This window comes from Cataglyphis hispanica, chromosome 8 (assembly GCF_021464435.1).
Source record: "Cataglyphis hispanica isolate Lineage 1 chromosome 8, ULB_Chis1_1.0, whole genome shotgun sequence".
Taxonomy (NCBI): Eukaryota; Metazoa; Arthropoda; class Insecta; order Hymenoptera; family Formicidae; genus Cataglyphis; species Cataglyphis hispanica.
The window spans coordinates 3555336-3570449 of record NC_065961.1 but is presented as its reverse complement, the minus strand read 5'-3'; the positions used below and the strand labels follow the sequence as shown (position 1 = coordinate 3570449).

At 42.8% G+C, this 15114-nt stretch overlaps 1 protein-coding gene across 4 annotated transcripts in view; it reads left to right on the top strand.

Moving 5' to 3' along the window:
* Positions 1 to 815: 815 nt before the first annotated feature.
* Positions 816 to 15114, top strand: part of LOC126851273 (C-Maf-inducing protein-like) — a 31320-nt gene continuing 17021 nt past the window's right edge. The window contains exons 1-2 of one of the 4 annotated variants that reach the window (XM_050595027.1): positions 816 to 1235; positions 3277 to 6090. In XM_050595027.1, the coding sequence (XP_050450984.1) occupies positions 4780 to 6090 (1311 nt within the window). In that variant the 5' untranslated portion in view covers positions 816 to 1235; positions 3277 to 4779. Of the gene's footprint in view, positions 1236 to 1313; positions 1632 to 1707; positions 2426 to 3276; positions 6091 to 15114 lie in introns of those variants that run through there. The other 3 variants (XM_050595028.1, XM_050595029.1, XM_050595026.1) reach the window with 3 other exon arrangements.

The window sequence follows — 15114 nt, the reverse complement described above, 5'->3', positions numbered from 1 at the left end:
CGGATCTGAAAATATATTATTAGCTAATCTTTTCTACGAAAAAAGAGGTGGAAGGAATATAATTCATCACGAGAATTTCTTCTAACTTTATATATGCAAACGTGAGGCAAATCTAATCACTCGCGATCGGCTTATAAATATATGTCTGTGAAAATGTGGAGCGCGGCCCCCTTTGACGTAATGCCGCCGGCACGATGCGGGCAGGTATTCTTGTCGGAGTAGCGGGACAAGGAAGGAGGAACAAGAAAAAGCTGGTGCACGCGCGTTAACTCATTATAATCTCGCAGTGTCAACAGCGTGACACGTCGTCGCGACGCTCGCGTTCCAGCTGAGCGAATGGAAGAGCGCAGACGCATTTACCAGCTCACAAATGTCGAGTTTTTTTTTCTCTCTTTTTTTTTTTTTTAATATCTTTGCTCTCTACGAAGTCTGTTCTCTTCGAAGATTCTCGGCGTTACGATGACGACAATATCGATAATACGTTGCGTGATTTTAAAGACTTTCTGAATTAAACAGGAAAAGAATCAGAAATTTCTAAACAAAAATTGAAGAGAATTTCGAAAATTTACATTCGAATGAAGATTTATTCATGAGACTTTGCGAAATATTTTGATTACTCGGGCTATCGGAAACAAATTTTCGAAATTCAGTAGGGACAAGCAGCTAAAGTTTTTTTACTATCATCGCTCGATACATGTAATATTTTTTGTCCTCGAGCTAAAATGGTCGGAGCGAAAGATTCTTTTCTCAACAGACAATAAAAAGAGATACCTGAAAAAATCATGAAAAGGCGTCTTATAGACATCTTTACGGCATCTCTTTCAAACGCCTTATCTCACGGGTTTAATCTCGCTTGAACTCGTTACATTAACGTAACTATCAACATCGGAGTCTGATAATCCCCGTGAATCAACTCGTGGCTACGCATTTTCATCTAGAGAGAGAAAGAGAAGCAGGTAAAGGGACAGATATGGATAGAAAAGGGGAGCAGGGTGGGCAACGCGACAGCCAGGCGTGAAAGTCGGCAGCTTTTCCAACACGCATGCCTGACGCCCGTTGACGCCGTCGCGGTCGTCGTCTTGGTCGTCTTCGGTGTCGCGCCTTCGTATCGATAGGTCGCGTGACTGCACGCGTGTTAGCTGGTGATCGTCGTCGAAACAAATCGCTGTTCGTCGAGCCGACGACGAGAATGTGCAGAGGAGGTAACGAAGCGCGAGAAGGACAAGGACGACGAGGTGGGATATCAGCGGCGTCGAAACCGGAGGCGTGATCGAGGCATGTCGGATTATTTCTGTGTCACTTGCGGGACGAGCAATTTGCGTGACCTGTGGGTCTACCACGTGTCTTTTTTTCTCTCTCTCTCTCTCTCTCTCTCTCTTTTGACAGCTGTCAAGCTGTCGTCGCTAACGTTAGTGACGTTCGTTCGCGACCACCTGCAGGCATCGACCTCGGTGCCCAGCGTTGCGACTTGCAAATAATTAAAACCTCCGCCGTCGTGAAAGGAGGGAGGATTGTCAGCGGGGAAGAAGACGTCACTCTAGCGGAGCGTGGCTTCGAGGGGAGTTGGGTAGCAACCGAGTCGGCGGATCGACGTGCCGAGGAGAGAGAGAGACCCCGATGATGACCTCGTGGTAAAGGAGCGCAGTCGGTCGTCGCGTTTCGCGAAGAGGAGCGACCGTTGATCGTTGATCGAGTTCTATCGTTCTCGATCGTTGCTTCCTCGATTCACGCGGATGGAACGAACGGGAACGTAACGGTCGGCCGCGATGCCCCGCTGATGTCGTAGCGTACTTGACGCGTCGCGGGAGAAGAGACGACGCTATTTACGGTCGAGGAAGTACGCGCGGAAGGCACGCGGACGCGGGAAGACGTCAAACGCGGCGTCGCTCTTCCGTCGCGATAACGGGCGGAAAAATAAAAAGTGCCAGCGAGCATACGCTTCCGCGATCCGCGCGTGGAAAGGCGAGCATGATTTATTTCGGCACATGGTAATTTCGGGACCGCGCGAGAATAAGAGAGACAGAGAGAGAGAGAGGAAGCGAGGAATCGGAGGAGGGGATGGACTCGCGAGAAAAAGAGTGGCCGCGGGATAGAGCGGAGAATAAAGCCCGCCGCGCTTGCCGTCAGTGATTCACGTCGCGAGGAAACGGCCGTTGCGAGACCGCGCTCGTTCCTAAATCGCGATCACGAAAATCGACGGGGATCTCTGTCACTGAGACGAATAAAGATAAATAACGGAAATCGCGGATAGACTTTCAGATAGGTGTGCGTCGAGATGTTTGTGTGCTCGTACATGTACGTGTGTGCTCGAAACGGGAAGTAAAAGTACGCGTGTTCTGATTTCGAATACGCGATTCCCAACGAGAGTTCAGATTAAAGTTATACGCTTCAGAGACGATTTAATTGTTGGAGAGTCGATTGCGACGTTGGTATTTTTATTTTTGACATTTGGCGATTTGCGAGGAGGATCTACCTCCGACAAGCTGCGCGGAAATTTGATTTACGCGCGATATACATGATAATATATTCTCGTACTTGTGGCAAAATTTTCAAATTTAATTATTTTCAATTTCGAAAGGAACCGATCGAATCTTGAAATTCGCCTCATATCAAATTCACGAATGCATTAGAAGTTCGCAAAGTAAAGAAGTTTTGAAAAACTTTGAATTTTATTCACGATACATAAAGATTGAGAAATAAAGAGAATCCAAGATAATTAAATATAGGATAATATAACGAGAGCGAGGCTCCATCCTAAAAAAAAAAAAAAAAAAATTAAACAAACCACATTAACATTTACAAAATTATCGAAAAAAAATCCGACCAAATATAGGCGGCAAGTTTCGTAGGAAATTTACCAAGATAGAAGCGAGAGTTTCACAGACAGAACAGAGTCTCGAATTTATTCTACAATACATACAGTGAAATAATCCACGCGGCGCAGCTGTAAAGACGACAAAAATTGACGGCGATAAGCGTTATTGGTACTATCTAATCGCGGAATCGCTCGCTCGTGTATGTACACAACGCGATCCATTTTAATCGGCATAGCGAACGTCAGGAATTTAGCTCCGTAATCTGTTGATCGATGTGGGGCATCTTTGCTCGTACGGAGGAAAACACGATTTAATCGGATTGAATGGTCTATTTTTTTTTTTTTCAATTCCTCTATAAACGAATTGAGACTCATGATGATGATGTAACGTCGAAAATACAACGTCCCTGTAATCGGTGTGAAGGACACTGTTCGCTGATCATAATCATTTCCGTCGACAGGAAACAGATCGACGATTACGCCGACGTCGTCACAGTGGTAATCAAACCTTGCGTTATGAATCAAGTCCGACTCGGCGATGTCCGACAATCAACGAAAGACAAGAAAGGAAGTGAGTGAGACGATCCGAATGAACGAGAGGATCAGGTATACGAGAATTATTACACGAATCGCTCGACGGAGACAGAAAAAATATCGTCCTCCTGTCAATTTGTAATTGGACGGACTTCTACACCAAGTCCTCGAAGCGGAATCGAGCGTCTTCAGGTTCAAGCCTTAAGGATGGACGACCTGGTGTGCACCTAGGGACACGGCGATAAGAAACAACGCGGAGTGCAAAGGACGGGCGTGCGATAATCCCGCGCGAACTCGCCGACTAGTCATCGATCGACCACGAGACCGTGCGCCGCGACGCCCTCTCCTCGCCTTGCTCTCTGCTTGATCGTCCCCACCTGTCTTGTCATCCCCAGTCGTGTCAGACGTTTACGTATCACGTCGGAAACACGCCTGGCGCGCTCTCTCCTTGTCCCTTTCTTACTCGCACCCCTCTCTCTATTCCTTTCTCTCCATCTCTCTCTTTCTGTTCTTTTCTCTCTTTCCTTCTCTCTCTCTCTCTCTCTCTCTCTCTTTGGATCATCCTTCCTTCGTGGATTCTATTTCTTCAACGTGCAAGTAGTGTCCGCGACGTCGTTGTCCGCGGGTAGTCTTGTTGCCAAAACAGACAGACAAAGGTTGTCTCTTAGGGCGCAGTATCCGAGGTGGCATCGACTCTGAAAGCTTCGTCGCCAAAACACGAGGTGCTGTCAGTGTTAGGTCGTTAGATCGAGCAACAACGCGTCTGCCCGCGCAGTCTACGAAGATGTGTCGCGGTGCGTTTCAACGTGCGCGTAAAAAAAAATGAGTGGCTGAGTTCGCCGTGAGATTCTTCAAGATCTCGCGAGGAGGATACTCATCGAGTTCGATGACGGTGCTACACAACCGGTCGATACACTCTTCTTCCCGTGATGCCGATCGCTGGTGGCTCCGAAACGTTCGTGTGATCCCCCTCTTACCGTATATTTGAACAATCGCTGCAGACGATACTCTGCGAGGGTGGAAGAAGAACGTCGAGGGACTGAATTTTCGTCGAGATACGCGGGGATTAGCCCGGCAGATAGATACCGGGGAAATTGCGACGCGACCCGGGGAACAAAGAGCTCTCTCTCTCTCTCTCTCTCTCTTTCTCTTCTGTCCTCGGTCGACGCGGGGATTATCGGTCTACAAGGGCGTCGGAGAGGAGCGGGAAAGTTTCAGGCAGAAAAACAAGTAGCGCGTAAATCCTTCTATCCAGTCGCGTCGGCGATACGACTGATGTCGATACGACTACAACAGAGCTACACTACCACTTGTTCAAGCGGATTCTCTCTCGTCGATGATCTCTAATCTCATCCAAAAACTGGAAGAGATTCATCCAGGTAGCAAATCGCGCGAATAAATCACGCCGGAAAGAACTTGATAAACGCACAATGTTTTGTTTCCAAAGTCCCTTCACGCGATCGTCGCGAAGCGTCGTGTCCACCGCGTCGTTATCGACGAGCAAGAGCAAGTCGTCGCTGACCAACGCGATCCTATCGCCCACCGCTAAGACGTCCAACGCGACAGAGCGCAATCGACGTGGCTCCGAGGCGACCAGCGAGGGCTCCAACTCCTCCATCAGATACATCGATCAGGAGGCCTCGATGTCCGATGGCAGCAGCACGGATACTCTGCCGGGTATCCGCGCCGATTATCTGGACTCTGAACCCCTGTCGCTCGGGGCGGACGCTCTGACGTCGCCGAGCGGAATAACGGTACTTTTGAACGGCACCAATGGCACCAACGAAGTACAGGACGAGAGTCATCAGACCGCTTTACCGTCGCCGACAAAGAAGTCTAGCGGCAACGGTAGTAGCTGGCATCGCAAACTCATGCTACGTCTCCGTTCCACCGACTTTTCGAGCTTGAACAACGACGAGACACGCTCCTCCTCGACGTCGCCGTCGCCCGCGAGCGAATCCACTATGGAGTCCACCTCGTCTTGCTCGAGAAATCCTCGCAGCGATGAGAATAGACAGGACGCCAACGCGACGGCGACAACCGTCTCGTCGCCGTCGGTGCAAATCGACATGGCCGGGAGTCCTCAAGCGGCCGCCGTCTCCATCGGCGACATACCGTCTCTGGAGAACGGTTTCAGCGAGGAGGAGAACGACGACGACGTAGACGAGGAGGTCGAGGAGGATGAAGAAGAGGCCTGCAATCTGGAGACTGAGACGGAGGACGGCTCGTCCCTGCCGTCCAGTCCAGCAGCCGCGTCCACCGTCGGTCTGACCTCTTCCGCGGTACCCTATTACGATTTCCTGTCGGTGAACGGCGGCGCGATGCGACAGGAGACCACCAGCACCAGCTCGCCGCAGTTGTCGTCGGGCGCGAGTCTGCGATCCAGCGTCGAATCCCCGCCTGCCGACACCTGCAGCTCGTACGGCGAGGACAGCAGCCCGGGTATGGACTCGCTGAAGCCCGAGGGCCTGGACGCGTCTGGTTGCTTGCCAGCCGCGAGATCCTGCCCGAATCTAGAGCGTCAGAGCGCGGGCTGCTCATCGGCCAGCGGTTCTTCGAGTCCGAGTCCGAGTCCGGGCCCGGCCGGGCCCAGATTCAAGCCGCTCGAGGAGGGCGACATACAGGTGTGTTATCTGAATCATACGCGCACCCTCGTGAGGAAGATCCTGTCCAGCAAATTCCTGCGACGTTGGGAGACGCATCATCTCTATCTCAACGACGCCTGCCTGTCCTCCAAGACGGTGAGTGCGTTACAAACTTTATCGGTCGCCTTTGTCGCCATGTTTCAAAATTCGAGTCTTTAAGTAAGATGTGAATCCCGTCTCTTAAAATGGGAAACTAAATATTATTTTTTTTTTTTGTTGCGAAAGATATCGATTCTATAAATTGACAAAGGGACCTTTGCATAGTTATTTTGTTTATATTATAGTCACAATTAAAGCGCGAAAGACGAATCGATGAATATGTATATCTCGATCTGAGAGATATTTTTATTCGCAGATCGTAATTTGCGCTTAAAGCGACTTGTGATGATTAATAATATTAATCTTATTTCGTACGATTAACACCAAAGAATTCTGCAATTCCTCGAGGTCTCTATTCTCGGCTTAAGTCGCTTCCGAGCTTGTTACGTTAGCGTAGGCGTAGCGATGAGTCTCCATCTCTGCGCATTGTACCATTATCCAGATTAGTGGTTTACTAAAGTAATGTTGAAACGCTTTAGTCACTCGAGAAGAAATTCCGTCGTCCAACTTTGTTTCTCAATAAGAAAAAGGGAGAGAGAGAGAGAGAGAGAGAGAGAGAGAGAGAGAGAGAGAGAGAGACGAAAAGGAAGGAATTCATTTTGTTGTGTTTCTCAAAAGTCAATTGTCAATTCAGCAACTAGCGTGTCCGCTAGTCCAAAAACAGCTCAAACAGCTTGTTTATTTTGGAAGTGACAGGCAAGTTCGGAGATGACGAACTTAGCTAGAATATAATCTCGCGCGTCGTGTTTACTTCAGCGTGTTGGTTTGATAATTTGATTCTGTTGTCGTGCAAAGGATTCATTTATCGTAGTTTCTTATGTAAACTCGTGCCGCGCGGTATTCATACTTCATTATCGTGATTCACGGTGGCCCCTTTGAGGAACTTTTATAATTGAAGAGCTGAGTTTCGCGAAAATAATTTAGCAATGCTCTCGCGTCCTCTCATCTCTGCCTCAAGTTTGAGTAAATCGGATCTGTCGGCTACTGTCGATCGTATCGTGCAATAATCACATCTACTTTTTATTTATACCAAATATTTATCGAGAATTTAAGAATGCCCATTCATTTGTCCGTCAATTTAATCAAATGCCAGATCAATCTATTATTCATTTATGAAGAGACTTTTAATTCTTGTGTGACACTTTGAAATAAATATCTCGTACGAAGGGATTCGCAATCGCGAAAATATCGAAAGTCGATAGAATATGCATTTCGATCTATTTCGATCTCGTCAGAGATTTCTCTATCGCCGCGGATTCCGATTTCTCGTTATCGACGAGAGTAGCATTCGTATGTAACAATTCGCGGAAATCGATCATCTCGATGCAACAATGATTACATGTCTCTGTCTCTTCCGTTCATTTCTCTCTCTCTCTCTCTCTCTCTCTCTCTCTCTCTCTCTTTCTCCATTTTTCTGTCTTCGCGATTGTGTATCAGAATGCAATTTACATCGCCGCCCGGAGCCGATTTATGTGGCACGGCCGCGATATATATACGACAAAATGCATCGCGGATGAAGGAAGAAGAGCGGCGCATCGAAGTGCAACGATCAGCGATGGATCTCTTTTCTCCTCCCCTGTCTCGTTTCCTCGATTCCGGTGGGCGACGTTACGTAATTGCGAGATGGAGAGATAGAGAGGGTGAGGGAGAGAAACGTCGGTTGGAAAAACCGGCTAAATTCGTTACCTTCGTCTCTCAACGTGCAGTCACGATGCTGATTACGAAACCACCATCGCTACTGCATCTCGGTGAAATGTAATTTATCGTTTCGCTTTACAGGGGAAAGCGCGTTACATGGAATAGCACTTGATGCGGCGCTTCGTGATAGATTCTATTTTCGTAGCGATACGTTTATATACGCGACTCTCGCCTCAACAAGAGCCATATTTCCTCTCTTTCTCTCTCCTTTAGGTGTAAAATAATAATTATAAGATTTGCATTTCTTATAAAAATTTTCTCAACATTCTTTATCCCTGCGAATTGGCAATTATCTTGTTGACACTTGGAATTATTGTCGTAAGTCATAAAAATCTTGCGTGATATACCTCGTGTCTCTTTTCTCGGTACGATATTATTTGCACGTATGTACGCAAGAGAGGCGCGTGTCAACGAGCTTTTTTTAAAATTTTACACTTCTCCGGTGATTAATTATTGAGTTTTTGCGCGTGCCCGACTGTTTTTTTATTTCGCAAAAATGTCGAACTTTACGTTTATTTATCTTGTGTCTGTGTGCGTACGGCCATATAGATACATATATCCGTATACGTATAAAAATAATATCCAATAATCTAAACGTGAAAATTATTATAGTGTGATTTTTAATAAGTAAATACTAACAATCCTATAAAATCCTATAAAAAAATAATAATAATGAATAATAATATCAGCGTGATTTAATATACGACATAACGCACTAAACGCGCAACGAACGCCGATGAGAGAGACGAGAATGTATCGGCATCACAGAACTTTTTCTCGGTAATGCACAAAGACAATCCGTCTCGTTATCGATAAAACTTCGATAACATTCCGACGAATTCTGAGAAATTAATCGCGCGTACCAAATTCGGTATGTGGGAATTCGAAACACCGCGTGAAACCTGCGCGTTCTTTTCACCGTCCGAAATCGTCGGATTGCATATCGATGATTCGTCGATCATCGTCATTCATCGACGTGGCCTTGCATTCGATCGGCTCGAGTTTGTGCGTCACACGAAACGTGAAATTCGGATGAAACAAGGATGACGGCGGAAAAAAAAAAAAAAAAGAAACACTCGCCGATTGTCAATTTCTCCCGTTATGGTTTAATCGAGTGAACAACCGATAAAAGATAGTCGCGACGACGTCTTTGTTGACGCAATCGGACCGCGGAGAGATCGGCTTCTCGATATTCGTTTTATTTATTCGATATCGGATGCCATTAGTATTGATATCTCATTCGATACTCTCCTTACATAGTATCGATAATGTCAAAGGCGAATTTGTCGGCACCAAAAATAGTCAGCCGAGATATAAGTCGATGATGCGTATTCGTATTTATTTCGCATATTTATTTATGACAAATGCGTTGAGATCGATAGGCAGAGGTCGAGGAGATGAAGACAGCGATCTATATATATATGTATAGAATGCGCGCATAGTGTGATATCAAATATGTTTAAGGTTAATTACAAGTTCTCCAAACATCAAAGAGTGCACTTAATATGCGGAATTTCTAATCTACTTCTCGACAAAAATTAGCAGCCATCTCTGATATTTTACAATAATTTGTATGAAAGCATATAACAACAAGTCGTAAATAACTTTCAGAATTCATTAATTTTATTTTCTCTTATCACGTGCACGTTCAGTTGTTAAATAATTGACCGACAATTTCTCGTGTACTATCTCGTCATACGCGATACGCGACTAACGCCGATAGCGTACGATACAATATTCAGTAGATACTATAACGAGACCTCGATACGTTAATATTGTCGACGCGCGGTTCGTTAATAAGGTAGACGGAATCACGATAATCCGACTAGCCGAGTTATTTGACTGGATAAAGAGAGGTCGAAGGTTTATTTCGACGATAAAGCTAATAATCGGGCAAGTTCTCAATATTATGCATAAAAATTATTCTTATAACGTGCACAACAGTAGATTATAATTTATAAATATTTGTACATTTATTTATATATTTTTACGTGTATCTTTTTTTCTCTTATTATTCGTTGCTCATAATTTTCCGTAATTATTTCATTTATGTAGCCTTACATGTGTTCGCGAAGCTGCGCAACGAAACAGTTTCTAGTATTTTAATGAACATAATTGAAATTCTTCCCTTGAGTGCTGAAAAATAAGAGGAATTTTATTTCAGCAGAATTACAATTAAAAATATAATACAAGGGAGTCTGGCGGAAATGTAGGTTGTTTTGCTTGCGTTTGACATTATTTTTATTTATTATTGTGTTAAACGATATTTCGCGCATCCCGGACGAGATTCGATAAATTTAATTCCGCAAAATTTTGCACGGACAATGGGGTGCCGGTTTATTATATGCCACATTCGCAGAGAGGGGAGGGGAGGGAAGGGGGAGAATAGCAATGAAATCCTGCGGTGTAATCTATGTGCGCATGCATATATGAGGCGCGCGCACGAGCGCGATATATTTCTGTACTAATGCAGCCTTTGTTCAGCAACAAAAACGTTCGTTAAACCGGACGTTCGGCGATAAACCATATGACGCGAATTGTATTTTTAGGAGCTCCATTCAGTCGGCCACGCGTTCCATAATTTGGCGAGAGGTATTTCGCTTTTGTCGCGCTCATTTCCTATATATTGCACCTCCCCATGTAAATATATATATATATATATATATATATATATATATATATATATATACGCAATTGTTCTCGTTATTTTATTTATCTTCCTCGTACCATCTGGCACATACATGCGTATTCTACGCGATACTCTATATTAATATTTTGTATGCGCGATATACGGGAACGTATTAATAGAACTGCTGTAGCAACGGGCAATGTAAACATCGCTTCGCGCCCTTGTACACTTCATCTCACTCATTACTTCGATTTGCTAAATCGTTGATCCGGTCAGTGATAGTCGCTTCAATTAACAAATGTTATTGCGCGATGACGGCTTCTCAATCCGACTTACGGACGGTCAGAGAGAGTTTCATTTAATAGAGTTTCGATTTTGTATTACGGAAGATATTAGTCATGCACCGATGCGTATCGATGGACCGCAAGCGTTTCATTCATACGACAGATAAATGCATTGACGTGTGGGAAATATTGCGTCGCGACCAGCAGCCGGCACAAGGAGGGTTTTTCGCGAGGCGCGAGCGAAGGACGCTCGTATAAATGCCTAAGCTATTCGCTGACGCAATTATTTTTCCCAGCGTTATTGCACGGGGAGGAAATTATCGTCGAGTTTTAACGACCTTACCGTTGCTCCGCGCTGCCGGAAGTTCGTCGCAATAATCCGGGCGCGACTTTTTATCGCTCCAGCAGTGCGAGACGAATCGTAAAAATGCCGCGTATTACCCCATTTAAATCGGAAATCGAGAATAGGCCGCGAAATGTCCCGTCATGCGTCATCCGATGCGACCCTTGACTCTTCGCGAGAGACGCTCTCGAGATCCGGATGATCATATATACACATATATTACAGAGAAATCGTTCGGACATTAATCGCTGCTCGCGATTTTTTCTTTTTTCCGTAAATCGTGATCGTGTCGCGGTTAATTGTCATAACCCGGAATTAGAAATAAACGTGGGTATAAATGATGCAAAAATGATTGCTTTGTTTCTAGAAGGATATATGTATATTTGTGCAGCGAGCAAATTTATACAAAATCGTCGCGAATTTTCGCATGCGAATCACCAGCTGTATCAATAAGAATAATAAAATTCGAAATTCTATTATTTGTACGCATATATGCATATTGCATCGCGGAAAATTGAAACTTCTACATGCTAATTCGCGCTTTGTTTTGATTTGTTCTCTACTTGCGGTCTATCTTTTGCAAGAATATACATATATAATAACAAGTTTACGAGTTTACGTTCGGAATGAATAAACAAAATTGTATTGTCGTGACGCATTTGTGGCAGTATCTACGTGGCTTTGACGTACCTGAATTTGGCGAAAAGTTAAATTGATGGTAATTGGAATGGATTGCAATATCTCCTAGAAGATGACAACGTAAAAATGTAGGAATTCCAGACATGTTTACATCGAAGTATGAATATTTTGATCTTTAAGGAAAATGCATTTATCTTGTATATGAAAAAATTAATAAAAAAAAATAATTAATAAATTAATAAATTAATAAAAAAAATACACACATACACACATACATATACATATATATATATATATATACATATATATATATATATAGTGATCGATACGTATTGTAATTTGTTGCGTTACTACCGCGTTAAATCGAAGCTATAAACTTGTGGGGTGGCTGTTTTAATCATATGCGGCTTTTGGCATTTACGCGCTCCATTTATTAACGAAGCATAAACTGAGGAAGGGCAGGAAACTTGTCTCCGTGAGTAACATGCGATGCCATTAGATTATTACGTGGCGCAAAGAGTAGAGTATCTCGCGGTGCAAATATACTGCTAATGGGTCATCGGTCGTCCGTATGTCGATGGAGACATACGTCCGCAATTAGCACAATTTCGATGTCGAGTCGAGCGTGAACGATGTGTAGCGTAACGAATGCCGACACCCCTCGCGCGTATTATTACGTATGTGACATATTTACACAGATCGGCCGGCATTCGCGACGAGTGCGTGTGAAAGATGGGGGAAATTTCTTTTTCATTCAATTTTTGCCGATCGAACGATCTCATCAAGGTGAAAAGATCCGTCTCGCACGTGGAAGCCAGTGTCGAGGGTGACAACACGGATTTTTCCTCCTCGCTAAAATCGTGCATGTGTGTGACGCACTTACCTTTACGTCAATGAAATTCGGTGAACGATATGATGATATCGTGCATCATCATATATATCCGCTAGCTCCTTATTGCATGTTCGAAGGTTGCTTCCGAAATTGCATATCCTGTTGCAGCACATGAGGTCGAAGGATATCGATACCGTATCCAATGTATTTTCGTATCGATACAAATAAATACACTTACTATATATAATGTATTCTTTAATATAACTATTTTATGTTAAAGACGTTATATATATGTACGTAGATTTATTGCGAGATTTTGAGTCTTAAATAAAATTATTTACTTCCAGGTTTGCAAAATATCACATTGAATGTCGTGAACACTGCAGGTAAATTTTAATTGATCAGTCGGCTGTATTTAGTTGACCTAAACTTAGCTTTTCAAATTGTGATTTAATGTCAATGAACGAACTTGACTAGGATGAGACAGTCAAATTTAGCTAAATTATTTCGAGATCTGCCGATATAATATAATAGATCGAGGGATTAATGCAATGCCATATTAAATAGATTAAAACTGACGTACAAGGCAAAAAGGGAAAGCTGAAAATGCGATAATAATTATTTATAATTATATATAAATCCGTATTTTCATAACTAATATACAGCACTGTCTGATTTTAAATCGCTTGTCTTTCTTATAGCGCACTATTTACGGTTGGTGTATCATAAAATCTATAAATAGATTGATATAATATACTATTTTTTTACGTTGATACAATTAAAAAATCACATTAGCACATTTAAAGTCCTCTATACGCATATTTCTGACGTAAATAACGGATTATAATTATAAGTGCTATCTATGCTATCTTATATCTATGTATCTTTTATGTGTATTTGCATTTTGTGCGACGGTTTAAATAAAGAGAAAAAAGAAAAGAGGACGAAAATGACATCGTGCTTTCGCGCCAACAAAGTCGAAAGATTCTAAAATGTGGCCGTCTCGCCGATGCAACATTGATAACCGGCTGCTCGTTGATTGGTGTATTTTTATAAGAAATCGCGGTAGATTAATATACATATACATGTAAATGACGTGTGTCAATTTATCAATATGTTCGAACGTAGATCGCAAAATTTTTCAAGGCTGAGACGTTTCTCGCGCGCACTCACTCGCTCATAAATAATCGCAGACGATCATTATTAGCTTGTATTGTAATTTTTTTTTACTTGTTTACGCGTTATTAAGTGACAACGATGAGAATTGTAATAAAAGAAATTATTGATGCTCATCAATAAATTCATTACATCGCGATCATTTTATTCGCGAATAATCGAGGATTGTAATTAATTTAATTCGTGTATTTTAGTATCCAGGAAATAATCAAGTAATTCATATAATTGCGGATTTGTTATTGACTCATGCGTGCGTATCAACGCCTGAAATTCACGATTATTATTTACATAAACAGTATCCCGAATTGCAGATTTCCTGTTTATAAATAGTTGCGGAGGGACCATTGACGTAAATGCATTAATATTTGATATGTATCTACCCTTTATTAAATAAAACGTGAATTATAACAACGCTATAAATTCTCGCATATCTCCGCGAAATGAAAAGAAAAAGAAATGGATATTATCCCCTTATAAAAAAACCACTTATAAAAAAAAAAAAACAATTGCGCGCATTATCATAAAGATTATATTATCAATGAGGGGAGACATCGAAATTGTCGGAAATTCCAGTATCTCAATCACGTGCAATCCGTACACTCAGGTCGAGTGCTTTGTCATTGGGCGAGAAAGAAAAATCTTATAATGTTTGCAGCATATCATTATTTCTTTTTTTTTATTCTACTCTTCAATTGTTAATATTGTCATGAATATTAATTGTACATACTATTAACACGTCAACCTAAAGGTTATAAAACATTATCTTACCGCATTATACATAATACGACTAAATCCTTCGTTCAGATGCAGATTAGCGTTAAATGCACTCGCTCCAAGCACGATTAAACTCATTTTCGCGTAGATGAAAGCGAACGTATCGTGTGAGCCATCCATGTGTCTTTAATTTAAATTAATTTAATTTAAATTAAATTTTCTTTAAATTAAAGAAGATGAGAGAAATGAAAAATGTTTAAATTATTTAAATATATTGAAAAATGTTTATTTTGTTTACATTATAACGTCTCTTTTTTACGATGAACAAAAATTATGTCGCTATTGATTCGAATGTCGAAAGGAGACTGATCTGCGAGAATTATGGGATTAAAATCCTCGCCGTATCGCGCCTCGCACGGCACACTTTCCGTTCACGCGCGGACCACGCGATGACGCGCATCTCCGAATCTCCATCGAGGAACGAGATTCACGCGAGTTCGCCTCTGACCTCTTCACGTAATCGAAATTATTGAGGCTTACCGCGAAATAGCGTCGGGGCGCCATTTCTTCTTATCGTGGAAGGAGATACCGGAAGGAGATTGACGAGACTAATCGTGGTCGGTGACACCAATGTCGACAGCGTCTCGGCACACACATACACATAAATACACACACGCACACGCAAACACATATACATACATATATG